The sequence below is a fragment of the Protopterus annectens genome, chromosome 4.part0 (assembly GCF_019279795.1).
Source record: "Protopterus annectens isolate FY-2018-M chromosome 4.part0, PAN1.0, whole genome shotgun sequence".
Taxonomy (NCBI): Eukaryota; Metazoa; Chordata; order Ceratodontiformes; family Protopteridae; genus Protopterus; species Protopterus annectens.
In genome coordinates this window covers 99,816,663-99,832,830 of record NC_056733.1, presented here as the reverse complement: position 1 = coordinate 99,832,830, position 16,168 = coordinate 99,816,663, and the positions used below count along the sequence as shown (strand labels likewise).

General features: G+C 40.1%; 1 protein-coding gene across 1 annotated transcript in view; it reads right to left on the bottom strand.

The window, feature by feature from the left end:
• Positions 1-11,153, bottom strand: part of LOC122800219 (germ cell-specific gene 1-like protein) — a 640,636-nt gene extending 629,483 nt beyond the window's left edge. Inside the window, exon 1 of the mRNA XM_044069713.1 lies at positions 11,084-11,153. Coding sequence (XP_043925648.1) covers positions 11,084-11,153 — 70 coding nt within the window. The remainder of the gene's footprint in view (positions 1-11,083) is intronic.
• Positions 11,154-16,168: the final 5,015 nt, after the last annotated feature.

Sequence of the window (16,168 nt, the reverse complement as noted above, 5' to 3'; positions counted from 1 at the left end):
CTGTAATATGAATACCTGAATATGAATGTATGCAGAGTTGGATCCATAACTAGGTGACCAAGGCAGTCACCTAGGGCCCCGTGAATTGGGAGGCTCACTGGTCAGGGGGTTCCACATTACCTTTTTAGTTAATTAATTAAAAAAATAAATAAAACTTCTTAAGTCTATGTTGGTGGCATCTTCCCTTTACAGAAGACCATGTGTGCATTGCACATATGCACGGCAATGCAGGTGCAAATGCTTTCCACACTAATGTGTGGAATTTAAACTAGCCATTCCATTGAAAGAAAAAGTGTGCATGTGCGTGACAGAAAGATTTAAACTAGCCATTCCGTTCATTGTTATATGAGAGAAAAAGTGCATGTGTGTTGCTGTATGAGAGAGAAAATGTGTGTGTGTGTGTGTGTGTGTGTGTGTGTGTGTGTGTGTGTGTGTTCACATGGAATTTAAATTATCCATTCATTGCTGTATGACAGAGAAAGTGTGTGTGTGTGTGTGTGTGTGTGTGTGTGTGTGTGTGTGTGTGTGTGTGTGTGTGTGTAGTTGTATGAGAGAGGAGTGTGTATGTAGAATTTAAACTAGCCATTCATTCATTGCAATATGAGAGAAAAGAGTGAGGGTGTTGCTGCATGACAGAGAAAGTAAATGTGTGTGTGTGTGTGTGTGTGTGTGTGTGTGTGTGTGTGTGTGTGTGTGTGTGTGTGTGTGTGTGTATTGGAAGGAACAGATTAGTCAATTAACTTGATCAGGCTCAAACCCTGTACCTTGGTAACATGAGACAAGAGCCTGGATCCTCTACACCAACCACCTGCCTGCTGAAGAAATTGAGAGCTTCAGTGGAGACAACAGCCTGAATCCTCTACACCAACTACCAGACTGCTGATGTAATCAAGAGTTGGGAAACAGAAAATATACCCTGGGATTCCACCTGTGTCCCTGCTGGATAGGAAAACCGGTGCTGACTTTGAGGGAACATGGGCAAAATTCTTGGCTAGGCTTATAAGGGTCTCTGGGCCAATAGCCTAGTACCATCCTATGAACCTATGAGCCTATGAGTCTGAGTTTTAGTACATTTTCAGGGAATTATGAGTTTCAGTGCATTTTTAAGGGATTATGAGTTTTAATGCATTTTCATGGAATTGTGAGTTTCAAGGGAAGATAATTTTATTGTTGCTCATGCTAAGTCTGCTTTCAATGTGCAACTAACAATGTTTGTACTATAAACTTTTAATTTAAAACTTTCATTTCAATATCTGTAGTCATTGTAGAAGTAACAAAACAGTATGCACACTGACAGGTTTAAACAGTGTTTATGGTCACTGGTGAGAAATGGCCAAGTAATGGAATTCTGGAATAGCTGGGAAGGGGGCTGCTGCTGGAGGGGCTGCTCTGGGGGGTGTGATCTATTACCCTGTCTAGGGCCCAATTTGACCGTGATCTGGCTCTGCATGTATGGATATGTTTATTCATGTTGATAAAGAAAGCTCTCATGATGTAAACATTTGAGAATGTAGCAGCAGCTGATTGCTTTATGTACTTATGTGATTTAAATCAATTGTGTATGCCATGGGCACAATGTCATTTTCATGCCATAAATTTAAATTTTAAAAGAAAGTTGCTTGCACAATTCTGAATTGCTGAGATTGAAACAGATGTGCTAAAAACATATTTTTTGAATGTGTGTCAAACTGTATATGAAATTTAAAAGTGTATGATGACAGGCAGTTGAGTAATGGAGCTTGGGAAGTCTGGGGTCAATGTAAGTAGGTAGAAGGGAAATTAATGCATATTCCCAATGTAATTAACGTTATACATTATAAAGCTTATGGATTATACAAAAATCAACCAAAAGCATGCTTTTTTGTGGAGATGGTACACATCTTACTCAGAACTGGCACAAATGAAGATGTGCCCAGTGTAGTGAAATTGGTCACATAAAAGCAAATTGTACCAGATTCTGTAGAAAATTTAGGGTCTGAATTTCCAACTATAAATGATATATAAGAAGAGGGGCAGTGGATTAATACAGTTCAAGAACCAGATAAACTAAATGACCAGGAGCAGGAAAAGACAAGTATTGGAGTTAGTGAAGAAGGGGATGAATTCCACAGTAATGATTGCTCAGGATATGAAGAGGGTGGTAAGCATGTAGAGCTGAGTGATGTATTTGAAACAGACAGTAGTTCTGAAGAAAAAATGCATTCAAAGGAAAAAGAATGAGGATATGAAAGTTAAAACAATGGGCTACAAAGTGTCAAGAAAGGTAAAGGATAACCTCTACTTTCTTAGCTTGAATGTCAATAGTCTTATTAATGACTATAGAAGAATCACAGTATTAAATCTATGTAATCCGTGTCTTCTGATTTTTGGCACATGTGCCTGAAACACTGTAATCTGTTCTTTTTGACCTTCTTTGCAATTGGAGCTACTTTGGCCTATGCTCGGATGTCCTAATTTCTTCATCTCTCTAACAGTGTATATCCTACCACCCATCTCAGGCACTTCATCTCCATCTCTAGCTTTGTCAATTGCTCTGCATTTATTGCCCAGGTTTCTGTACCATGCAGTAGTACCGGTTGCTCCTGTTTTTGTATAATTTACTTTTCAGCTTCTTTTGCATTCGTTTGTTATAACTACAGCCCCTCTGATCCTTGCTTTGACCTTCTCAATCAGACTTCCCTTCTCATCAAGCACCCCTCCCAGATACTTGAAGCTGTTAACCTGTTCTACTATTTTCCATGCTATCTCAATGTTCATCTTCTTCTGATTCCCCTATTTGTTGCCATTGCACCTGTCTTATCTGTAATCAGTTTCATACCATGTGTCTTCAGTTTTCATTTCATTCCATTCCTCTGTCCTTTGAAGAAGCTCTTGCTTAGAGTCTGCCTGTAATGCCACATCATCTGCATACAGCAAATTTGTTGATCTATCTCCTATGACCTGTTTGATGGTGCAACAGCTGTGGGATCAGAGCTGAACCCTGATGTGCACCCAGTTCCACTGGGAACCTCTCTCTGAGACCAAACAATGTTCATATCCGAGTCATTGGGTCTTTGTACATAGGGTACAATAATTTTAAAAGTGTTTCTGGGATTTCAAACCACCACATGACTGCCTAAATCAGTTTTCCTGGGATTTTGTCATATGCTTTCTCCAAGTCCAGGAATGCCCAGTTGGAGTCTTTGCTCACCTCTGGCTTTTTCTCCACTATCTGTCTCCTATGGCCTGTTTGATGGGGCAACAGCTGTGGGATCAGAGCTGAGCCCTGATGTGCACCCAGTTTCACTGGGAACCCCTCTCTGAGACCAAACAATGTTCATACCTGAGTCTTCGGTCTTTGTACATCGGCTGCACTAATTTTAAAAGTGTTTCTGGGATTTCAAACCACCACATGACTGCCTAAATCAGTTTTCCTGGGATCTTGTCATATGCTTTCTCCAAGTCCAGGAATGCCCAGATGGAGTCTTTGCTTAGCCTTTTGAGTATAAGAGGATGTAGTGCTTACATTTATTAGTGTTTACCTATGAGATTACTTATACGAGCAAGTGCAGGGCTTTAGAATGAAAATATAGTGCTTATTTTGAGATTTAGAGCAGTTCTAAGGGAAAAAGTGAAGAGCAGACTTTGTGGAGCCGGGAATACTTTAAACCTGTTTAAGCGGTGCTGCCCGATGCTGCTCTGTGCGCAAGACTGCACAAAAAGAGAGTTGCAGGGTCTTAAGAGAGAGACATCAAGGAGTTTGGAATTGACCCAAAATGGCCAATAAATGTTCAGTGTTAACCACTGCCACTGGTGAACACAGAGACTTCACTTTAGCCCAAGCAAGCACTGGCCTCCAAGAAACTTACAAACAGTTCAGAACAGCAACTCTGTAACTGAACTTTCTTTTAAATTACAAAAAGTGGGAAAATAGCAAGATTTTTTTTTTTTTGAAAAATCTGCTGCCATTCTTCTTCAACTCCATATATGTCCTCTTCTGCCTGAGGTAGTAGAGCCCTGAATAATTCCTTGAACTTCTGTGCCTTCTCTCTAGTCAGCTTCCAGGTCTTCAGCCTAATCTTTGTTGTCTTTCGAGTCTTCTCTGACCAGTGCTTGCAGATGATTGTGGTAACCAGTGGTTTACATTTTGGACTGACTGTTTAACAGCAGATGTCTTTGCAATCACTGATTCTACCCAGTGCCCTTTCCTTACTAGGAGGAAGTCTACCAGAGTTGGCCACTCTAGTATGTGATCTTGTGACTGTCTCTCTTACTGAATCATGTGTTGACCACCATCAAGCCATTTGGCAGATATTAGTCCATAATGGCTTCTCCTTATTTATTCCTGTTACCCCACCAACATGGACCCAGGCAGTCATCATATCCTGCTCTGTCTGTCCTGATATGTGCATTCAAGTATCCGATTATCAATATCATTTCATCTTTCCTGCTTTATCTAGTAGATCTTGCATCTGCTGTCCAAATGCATGCTTTACTTCACTATCATAACCCTGCTGTGGGGCATTGGTTCAGTGTTAAACTCTTAGCCTAGAGGGTTTCTCTGTATTTATAACTGTAAGTCACATATCTTTGAATTTATTACTGCTCAATATCTGAGTTGTTTGGCTTCTGCTACATATCTACAATCAACTGCATTACTAGCTGAGTTAAGTACAAACTTGCAGTGTTAAAGATTGTACTGCATTTTATTTTTCTGTGTATTTAATTGTTTCATTGAATATTGTGGTCTGCATCTCTCTGTAGTTATTTATTTTCCTATTTAATTGTTTGATAGAAAACTGTGGTCTCTCTCTGTCTCTGCAGTTAGTTTCCTGCCCACCCTCCATGTTCTTGTTCTGGTATTAATCTTGGTGGCTTTGGAATTGCCCGCCTCTCCAGTAAATTTGTGTTTGAACACTCCTCCTGGATCTATCTCATTTGCTCACTCAACTGAGTACAGTGAGATCATATTTTGACTTCAGACACTCCTACCAGTTCCATATGTTCAGCTCTATCCCAGCTCTATTCCAGTCTAGTGTCACTAGTTCATTCTACCTAATACAGAAAGAATATTTGTGAAGGGCAAGCCACTTAGGTCCTTAATTTTGAATTGTCTTCTGTTTCTCCTTTCTCCCTTTCCACTTTCCAAAAAAAATGTTTTTTTCTAAGCTTGTTTCCTGCCTTTCCTGTAGCTAGTCTAGTCCAGATAAAGATTTGCTGTAACCAGGACTGTTTGTAAGCTTCAGAGCACCCAAAGCCTTTCTGTGATGGAAGGAAGCCTTCTAGCTTATCAGTGGGAGTGGTAAGCACTAGGTAGCCTATCTACCACAAGGGTGGTTTCTGGCCCAGAAATTGTAGTTTATTGGCCATTTGGACAGTTTTTACATCCCTTTCAACTTTCTGGTTTAAAAGCCTGCATTTGCACTTGTTTCCCACCTTTCCTGTAACTAGTCTAGTCCAGATACAGATGTGCTGCATCTGGGACTGTTGTAAGCTTCTGAGCCCCCCAAGCCTTTCTGTGTTGGAGGGAAGCCTTCTAGCTTATCAGTGGGAGTGGTAAGCACTAGGTAGCCTATCTACCACAAGAGTGGTTTCTGACCCAGAAATTGTAATTTATTGGCCGTTTGGCATTTTTTCCATCCCTTTCAACTTTCTGGTTTAAAATCCTGCAGTTGCACTTGCTTCCCACCTTTCCTGTAACTAGTCTAGTCCAGATACAGATTTGCTGTAACCAGGACAGTTTATAAGTTTCTGAGCCCCCAAAACCTTTCTGTGTTGGAGGGAAGCCTTCTAGCTTATCAGTGGAAGTGGTAAGCACTAGGTAGCCTATCTACCACAAGAGTGGTTTCAGGCCCAGAAATTGTAGTTTATTGGCCATCTGGGCAGTTTTTCCATCTCTTTCAACTTTCTGGTTTAAAAGCCTGTGTTAGCACTTGCTTCCCACCTTTCCTGTAACTAGTCTAGTCCAGATACAGATGTGCTGTATCCAGGACTGTTTGTAAGCTTCTGAGCCCCCCAATCCTTTCTGTGTTGGAGGGAAGCCTTCTAGCTTATCAGTGGGAGTGGTAAGCACTAGGTAGCCTATCTACCACAAGAGTGATTTCTGGCCCAGATTTTGTAGTTTTTCAGCCATTTGGCAGTTGTTCCATCTCTTTCAACTTTCTGGTTTAAAAGCCTGCGTTTGTACTTGTTTCCCACCTTTCCTATAACTAATCTAGTCCAGATAAAGATTTGCTGTATCCAGGACTGTTTGTAAGCTTCTGAGCCCCCCCAAGCCTTTCTGTGTTTGAGGGAAGCCTTCTAGCTTATCAGTGGGAGTGGTAAGCACTAGGTAGCCTATCTACCACAAGAGTTGTTTCTGGACCAGAAATTGTAGTTTATTGGCCATTTGGCAGTTTTTCCCTCTCTTTCATCTTACTGGTTTAAAAGAGCGCTTTTGCACTTGTTTCCCATCTTTTCTGTAACTAATTTAGTCCAGATACAGATTTACTGTATCCAGTACTGCTTGTAAGCTTCTGAGCCCTCCCCTGAGCCTTTCTGTATTGGAGGGAAGCCTTTTAGCTGATGAGTGAGAGTGGTAAGCACTAGGTAGCCTATCTACCACAAGAGTGGTTTCTGGCCCAGAAATTGTAGTTAATTGGCCATTTGGGCAGTTTTTCCATCTCTTTCAACTTTCTGGTTTAAAAGCCCACATTTGCGCTTGTTTCCCACCTTTCCTGTAACTAGTCGAGATACAGATTACCTGTATCCAGGACTGTTTGTAAGCTTCTGAGTCCTCCAAGCCTGTGTTAGAAGGAAGCATTCTAGCTTATCAGTGGGAGTGGTAAGCACTACGTAGTCTATCTACCACAAGATCCAGGTACAGGTTCTTAGTTTTAGCACTTGAATTTGCTTATCTGTGCTCAGCACTTGTTCAGAACTTGTTGTTAGCACTAAATAAGCTACAGATTACTACAGCACTCAACCTTCCTCTCTAGCTAGAGGAAACAGTTTTGTACTTACTTTCCTCACTTGCTTAGAGAAAAACAGCTCTTGTACTCACTTTCCTCACTTGTCTAGAGGAAAGTAGTTTTATATTCAGGCATGTCCAAGGGTCAGCTCCCAGTGTTTTCTCCTGTCTATCTTATGAGTCTGGGCATCTTGAGGCAATGTAGCAATTGCCTCATGTACACAGACAACTCTCTCCTCCTACCACCCAACACCACAACCTGTGAGAGATTCACTTATCTAGCCAAACTGGAGGTAAAGCTCTCTCCAACCAAGACTGAACTTGGCAGTCAAGAGGAGAAGGTAAACACTTGCACCACACCACACTCATCACATAGACTCAGTAAACCTACATCACCAAAATCCACATATAGAAACATAAAAACATTTGCAGAGGCTCTCAATAATAATCTGCACAAGCAACAGAGACCTCCAAAGCAGAAACACAAGCAACCTCCACTCCCCAACACAACCCAAATGACCCATAGCCCACAGACTCAGTGTGTCAATAAACCACAGCCCATAAGGCAAACCAACGTACCCAACACACTAGTCATAGGTGACTCTATATTCAGGCACACTGATGTCCCACTCACCAGGCTAAACAAGGAGAAAGTTACTGTCAGCTGCCTGTCAGATGCCAGGATCCACCACATAACCCATGCACTCAGGTCACTCCACAACAAGTACAAATATGACTCTGTCATTGTCCATGCTGGTGTGAATGACCTGAGACATACCTCCCTGGACTACATGAAAAGATACATGGAAGAGCTCTCTGATCTTGTACCTGAGGCAGGTATGACCCTACCCATGAGTGGCATCCTGCCATCGCCCAGAATGAAACTGCAGTACAAGGACAAACTGATTGACTTCAACAACTGGCTAAGCTTCTGGTGTCATTCTAAGGGGATCCAGTATCTGTCTGCCTGGGACGACATGGTCGACAGACCACAATGCTTTGCCAGAGATGGCCTGCACCTTTCGCCCCTGGGATTCCAGATACTGGCTAAAGCTCTTGCCGCCCCTATAGTGCCTTTTTTAGGCAAGGTTCAAATGACAAATTCACCACTGTAACAGGAACAGGCAAGCAAAAACTGAGGGTAATACTATTCAATGCTAGAAGTCTAAATCTCAAAATGCACTCACTAGAGGCACTCCTTAAAATGGAGAACTTTGATATCTGTGCAGTGACTGAGACCTGGTTCAAGGTTCTAAAGAGCAACCCTGCATTACCAGGCTATAACTCATACCACACTTTTCGGCCATCTAACCTGGACCAGAACACCAAAGGTGGAGGTGTGTCCATATTCATTAAGAATATGCACACCTCCAGGCTAGCTGCGCAGCATAATGCATACGAAGTTATCCAAGTGCAAGTAACTCCGGACAAAACTGCAATCCAAATTGTAGCTTGATGCAGATCCCTCACCATGCCCCAGGATTCCCACTCCTCTTTTCTTGATATACTGGAAAATATTAGGGTTCAACCAATCACCCTAATAATGGGTGATTTCAACTACCCCACCATTAACTGTGAAAGCTACTCATGTACCAACTCCTTCACTCAATGCTTTCTGGAATTCATAAATTCCAATGCCCTGGATCATTTTATCTACACTCCCACCAGGGGCAATGATATCCTAGACCTAGTCTTCACCAACATGAGTGGCCAGTGTTCCACATCTGAAGTCAACTCCTCATTGATCAGATCCGACCATAAGCTAATCACTCTAAATATTCGCATCCCACCCCCATCCAACATTAAGGAAACCACAGTAACCAATTTCTCCAAAGCCAACTTCATGCTTCTTAACAAAGACGTTTTGAACTTCATGACACCCATGCAGATGGACAATACAGTTACAACTGATGAATTCTACACAAATGCACTCTATAAGCACTTACATGAGTGCATAGATCATGCTATCCCAAACAGAACCAAGATGATATCCTCCAAAAAAAGGAAGCCAATCTGGTGGTCCCCTGCGATAAACAAAGTCTACAACCGAAGGAAGAAATTGTTGCAAAAGAGAGTAAAATCCCATGAGTGGAGGAGCTCCCTGGTCAGCCTCAGTAAGAAGCTGAGATCCCTTATAAGATCCTCCAAAGCTAGCTACAAAAACAAAATCGTCACTGATTCTAAGGGCAACCACAAAGCATTCTATAGCTATGTCAAGAATCTCAATGGCAACACCCAGATCTGCTCTGAGTTACAGCACAATGGCACAAAAATTGCAGAACCAACTGATATTGCCAACATCCTGGCAGATAGGTTCAGTGCTAACTTTACCCCCCCTCTCACCCCTTAAAGGGCCCATATCTATACAGAAAAATGCAGAGTACCTGTAATCACATCTATGCAGGTAAAAGCTGCACTCTCTAAAACCAAAAAACAGCATCCATGGGAGTGGACAACATCCCAGGCTGTGTTTTACATGAACTTCAGAACGAACTGGCTCCCCACCTAAGCACCATGTTCAATCATAGTTTCTTATCAGGCTTTGTGCCCACTGAATGGCACACAGCAACAGTTATCCCACTTCACAAAGGGGGAGCCACCACTGTTCCCGGGAACTATCGCCCTATTAACCTGACAAGCCTGGTCTGCAAGGGCATGGAATGTATCATCATGGAACTCATAAACAAAGACGTTGGTAACCTCCAAACTCTGGACCCCACCCAGTTCGGATTTCTGAAAGGCAGATCATGCCTTCTGAACCTGATCAAGTTTTTTGAGGCAGTCACCAAAGCCATAGATGAGGGTAAGGTGGTTCACACAGTCTCTCTTGATCTCGACAAGGCTTTAGACACCATCCCCCATTCTGGAATTATATATAAACTCACTAAACTAAGTATAAATCCCTACATCACAAGATGGGATGCCAACTGGCTCACTGACAAAATCCACACTGTAAAAGTTGCAGACTCCAAATCTGACTTCAAAGCAGTGACAAGTGGAATACCACAGGATTCAGTCCTGTGACCTCTCCTGTTTGGTATCTACTTCTCTGAAGTACAGTCTAACACAGAAGGCCTCTGGCTAATGAAGTTTGCAGATGACTGCAAACTAGGAACCATAGTCGAGTCCCCAAATGATGTGGACATCCTACAGAAGGGCCTCACTGAGACAGATGCCTGTTGTCAGAGGCATGGCCTCAAGCTCAATGACAAAAATTGCATTGTCATCCCCTTTGGTAAAAAACTTTGTACCCATGAACTACCACATAAACAGCAGTCTACTTAATGCCGAATGTGTGATAAGAGACCTTGGGACCCAGGTGGACAGTAGTCTCTCCTTTGATAATCACATCACTACAGTAGTCAGGAAATCCTTCTATGTGGCACACCTCATCACAAAAGGGATCTCATCCAGGAAAAAGAGGTCATTGTTCCCCTCTACTCAGCACTCATCAGACCCATTATAGTGTACAATGCCCCTTTTGGAATATACCTCACAAGACATCTGCATCAGCTGGAAATGCCATAGAAGTACCTCACAAAGAGGATTACTGGCCTCAAACAGATGAGCTACACCGACTATCTCAAAAAACTCCGGCTTTACTCTGTAGCATATTGCCTACTCTGAGGAGATCTCTGCCTAGCATATAAAGCTATGTAAAACCCAGAGCTGTTGGAAATGCTGCACCTAAAGAAATCCCAATCCCTCCAAGCTACACGCTCTAGGGACCTAAACCTTGTCACCACATTAAACAGGACATGCTGGAGTGATAGATTCCTGTCTCAGAGACTTCTCATACTCTGGAACAAGCTACCCATCTATGTCAAGCAATGTTCTTCATTAGCACTCTTCAAGAAAAATCTTGATGAATGGATGGGAAATAGGAAATACACCCCGGGGATCACTTCTGTGGCTCTGCTCGACAGGGGCACAGGAAATTAACTTTTGTGGGTGGCGTAAGCCAGGGAACCTTGTTGGGTAGGCTTGGGCTGGTAGCCTAGTACTTACCTATGAACCTATGAACCTATTATAAACACTGCCCTATCATTACATTAGCATTGGAGTGCCATGAGTCTGTCAATAATTCTGATGACATCCCTCACTGTCTTCTGAAGCCTCTCCATCACCACAATTCCCATACCATTTCTAGTTTACCTTCCTTCTGTGTAGTTGACTCTAAGCCCCAAGCCAAGTGGCTTTGCTGCACTGCACTTCCATCTTGCATTCTGCATACATAGGATATCCAGTCTCCTTCTCATCATCATGTCATCTACTTCCAAGCTGTGCACTGAGTATAGCGAGTCTTAGTTCATGTTTGGCAGGTTGATTGGTTTTATGTCTTGCTCTCTCTCAACAGAGCCATCCCAGGAACCCAAGCTAGCTTACTGACCAAGGGCTACTGGCCTTTATGTGAGGCATACACTGGCCAATAGGAGCACACACACCCCTCCCACTTTTAGTATGGGTTCATGGAATAGGTTGGAGTAGGCTGGCTCTTCAATTCATTTATCTCAAACCTATTTTAGAAACATTAATCAATGCGACCAAATCTTTTAGCGCCAATATTTACACTGTTCAGTGGCTAAACCTGACATGGTATGCAACCGGTGATCTATGTTCTTCTATCTTGAGGATACTGTGCACTGCAACTGATGTTTAAAGCAGTTGATCTATACAAGTCTTCCCCCTGTAGGGGGGACATCATGATTCGGTGCTGCTGTCCACAGCTCCATTCTTGGCTGAGTTTAAGGTGGAAATACGCAACACATTTTTTTGTGGGGGGGATTAGAAGAAACTCCACAGAGACCAAGGGAGAACATGCAAGCTCCATACAGACATTAGATGGAGGTCAGTAGTGAACCTTTTACATTGAGCAATGGAAGGAAAAACCTTAAGATTTATGACAACTGGTCAACAGGTGATGTTTAAAAATGTTTTTAACAGAAGAAGTTTACATTTTACATTCTAAAATAAGCGAGATTATGTAGGCAAATTCTTTCCTCTCCCTAAAGAAAAATAAATAATTTTATGGCTTCATAGATTCATAAGTAAGTACTAAGCCATCTGCACTGGAGGGCTATTTTAAGCCTAGCCAACTTCCTTTTTGTGCTTGAATTAACCTTTCCCATTTTTTGTTAGAGGAGTATTACCCATCCCATAGTCAGTAACTATATAATATGAGAGGACTCAGGTGTGGGATAAATCATTTAGGATCTCCGTCTGTCCATTTGTAGTACAGGGGACAATCCTGGAGTAAATTTTCTATTACTCTTCCAGAGCTCCAAGTTGTGCTTGAATATGGACAGGGATGAATTTTGCTTTATGTGGGTGGGGAGTCTGTTCTGTAGCAGTGTTATCCTCTGCATGATGTACCTGTTCCTCCAGACTGTTTTGATGATGTTGCAGTAGAGGTTTAGATACATAGACCAAGTATTTATGTTGCAATTTATCTTGCTGATGCACAGTAGGCCCATCAGTATTGGGTCAAAGGATGCCTTGTATGCCAGACACAGTTCACCTTGTAGCAGTCTGTAGGATATCAAGTATAGTGACATGGCACTGAGTCGGTCAATGTAGGGCATATTGTTTAGGGCTTGTTCATAGATCCATATGTGCATACTATGCTAATGGCCACAAGGGCCTTTTAAGCCCAGTCATGAATCCTAAACCTCTGACAAGTTCTGGTACATGTAAGCAGGGGCTTTAGAGATGAAACATTTGCAAGCAGGGGCCTGGGAGATGAACCATTTACAGACTACTTGTGTCCATTAGAGACATAGGTGCCAAATGAGGGATGAATTCCCTGTTCCCTTTCCAATTGTCCAAGCTACACTTGAATTGGGTTAGGGAGGCACTCTGCTTCACATGGATGGGGAGCCTGTTCCAGAGAAGGGGGTGTCTCTGGAATACATACCTGTCTCTCTAGCAGGTCCTATTTATACCACAGACAAGTCATAAATCTTTATAATGGGTAATTCTGGTGCTGTTTGTTTTGTGGATATGCAGGATGTCCATAAGGGTGGTGTCTGACATACCTCCCCTCAAAGCCTGTTGGAGACAGAATTTAGGAACAGGGCCTTGAGCTGGTTTGCAGAGGACATGTTACTTATTCCCGGTATTCTTTTAATGAGGAACTTCTCAAGATGTTCCAGATTAGGTACATACCAAAGGGGATATTGCACTGAATGATATGTCTGATGAATGTCGAACACAGTGGAATGATGACCTCCTTGGACTTAGATACCTTATCTTTTTTATAAGTTGCAGAATATAGAATGATGTCCTCAAGTCACTGACTACTGGGTCAACTCTCAGGAGTGCGTTGTCAATATGACCGTTTCCAGGGGTGGATGACTTCCTGAAGGATACTATTTTACATTTCTTGGCATTTAGTTTTAGTCCACGGCTCTGACACCAGTTATTTGTCTGTGCCTGCCCTTCCTGCAGAATATTTGTGTCAGTGGAGGATTCTGTGACTGCTCCTAATTTGCAGCCATATGCAAATTTTGTCAGCCAAAGGCTGTTGGCATTGACCTTGACATCAGAGAAGTAAATGACAAAAATGAGCGGTCCCAGGACCATTTCCTGAAACATTATTTTATTGATTTTCACAAAATACAAAGATTTATACATCATTTAAGCAATTCAACATAAAAACAACTATATACAATGCCCATAACATGAATATACTTTTTCATTAGAGTGATTACATTTTGTTTAATAATTTTTAAGTTTCATCCAAGATAACTGTTTATGTGTTATTTTGGTCATTCTTGAAGCTAGAGTTAATAGTTCTCTGTTACATACACTTTTGGCCAATAAAATTAATTCAGAGAAAGCAAAGATGTTTCTGTTCTTCCAGTTTGATGTAATATTTTTCCTTGCAATTGCAAGTAGGCACCAGAGAAGATACACTTGTGTCTTTGAGATCTGTACTAGTATTAATGCATTAAATAGTAACAATGAGTCTGAAATTTTGCATTTGTCTGACCACAATGCCTTTGTGAAATTCTTAAACTCCTGCCAAAAGGGAATGACAGTTTTACACTCAAGGAACTTATGTGCCCAGTCTGCACACAGTGTTTCATCACACCACCAACATTTATGACTACTACTTCCCGATATCAATGCTAATTTATGAGGGATATTTTAACTCCTATGAATAAATTTCCATGTGAAAATCTTCCACATAGAGGATGATGTTGTGTTATTAACTGATTTAAGCATTAAAATGCTTTCATTTTCAGAAAAAGGTTTATTATTTTTTTCTACACAGTTCCATAAAGATTGTTCAGATATTTGTAACTTTGATCTTAATATTTTGTATATCTTAGCTATTGAGAATCCCTCATTGTTATTTATTGTGTTTATTTCACAAAAGAGAGATATTATCTTTGGTTGTGTGGAGATGTTAGTCACTTGATATGTCTTAAATTCATGTACTAAATATTCCCTAAAAATTTGAATGTTTAACCAATTATTTTGATTTTGTTCTATCTGGTTCTAAGGCTGTTTGCTTCATATATATTGTTAGTGCTTAAGACACTGTTGCCAGAATATTAAGCCATTTTCTTTCATCTCTAGTATTTTCTTCATATTGAATGAGTCTAGACATTTCCCTGTATGTGCTATCAGGAACATTAGAAATAAAAAATTCTTATCATGTGATTTCTGTTCATTATCTTTTTAAAATTATTTAGTATATAGTTAATGTAAGGAGGAAATCTTTCATTTTTGTTTTCTTTATAAACTATAGATTTTACAACTAGAAACATCTTATTGTTTTCTGTAAGAAAGTCATTATTTATTGATTCATCAGTATTAGTAAACAAAATAGCTTTATGCAAGTTCTTTCAGTTAGATGTGTATTTATAGGTTAGCCACTGACTCATCATATTAAGTATAGTTGATTCCACGTAAAGTTCTAAGTTTGGGAATGCAATTCTACCCTTTTCCCAATCTCTACAGTGCCAATCATATCTTATTCTTGTTTTTTGTGGAAACCAAAAGAATGTATTTAGTAAAGAATTAAGTTGTCTTATTAATTTTTTGGGGGGACAGGCAATTATAGGATTTTTTGTAAAATTATCATTTTTATTAGAGATAATCCTTGTTCTATAGTAAAGAACATTTTATTCCATTTATTTAAGTATTCTTTGATCCCTGTTAATTGATTTTTATAATGTGTGTGTGTGTGTGTGTGTGTGTGTGTGTGTGTGTGTGTGTGTGTGTGTGTGTGTATATATATATATATATATATATATATATATATATATATATATATATATAATAGTATCATTTTTCCAAACAAAATTATTATATTTTTCCAGAACCATACTTATTTTCTTAATTAATAATATAGTTTCAGTTTGATTACTGTTGAATTTTATACCTCAAATTTCTTCAAAATTTTTTAGGGAACTAATAATATGATTTATTGACACATCTATATCTCCAATGGTTAAGAAAATATTGTCAGCAAAGAGATGTATTTTAGAGCTGCATATTGGATTAATCGAAAAACTGACTAGATTGGTGCTATTTCTTATGTAATTGGCTAATGGTTCCTCTAATAAGGCAAATAATAAAGGTGACACTAGCCAACCTTGTTTAGTTCTCTTTAGTATTTTGATTTGTCCTGGTAAAAAAGCTCCAATTTTAGTATACGATATCAAGTTCTCATATAAATTATTTAATAATTTTATAAAATCTGGGAAAAAATTAAATGTTTCTAAGACTTTAAATAAATATGATCAAGTAATAGAATCCAAAGCTTTGTCCAAATCTAGACTGATAATTGACAATTCTTTCTTTCTTTTATTTGCAAGATCCACTAAAGCAGAAAAACAAAATAAACTGGTAGGCAGCTGTGGCGTAAAATCAAACTAATAAAATAGCAACAGCAAAGAGTTAAGATAAGCTCTTTCATACCAAACTAGGTACTTCATCAGATCTAACTTCACAAGCATTACAAACAACTACTTATTAGTGGCTAAGGTCATGTGGTTTCAGCAAAGGTTTAATTGGTATAAAGTCATTTAACCCTTTACCATTTGTAGCCTGCGATATATCAGGATGTAGCAAATGGTTATCAGTTCACTCAACTGTGATGAAAATACTTACATTGTACTATCTAGATTTGATGTTAATAGATTAGTTGATAAAATACATTCTTATGTAGAGGAAGTTCTTATGGAGGGTGTACTTGATAGAATACTCTATGAGTACTTTCTGGTTGAG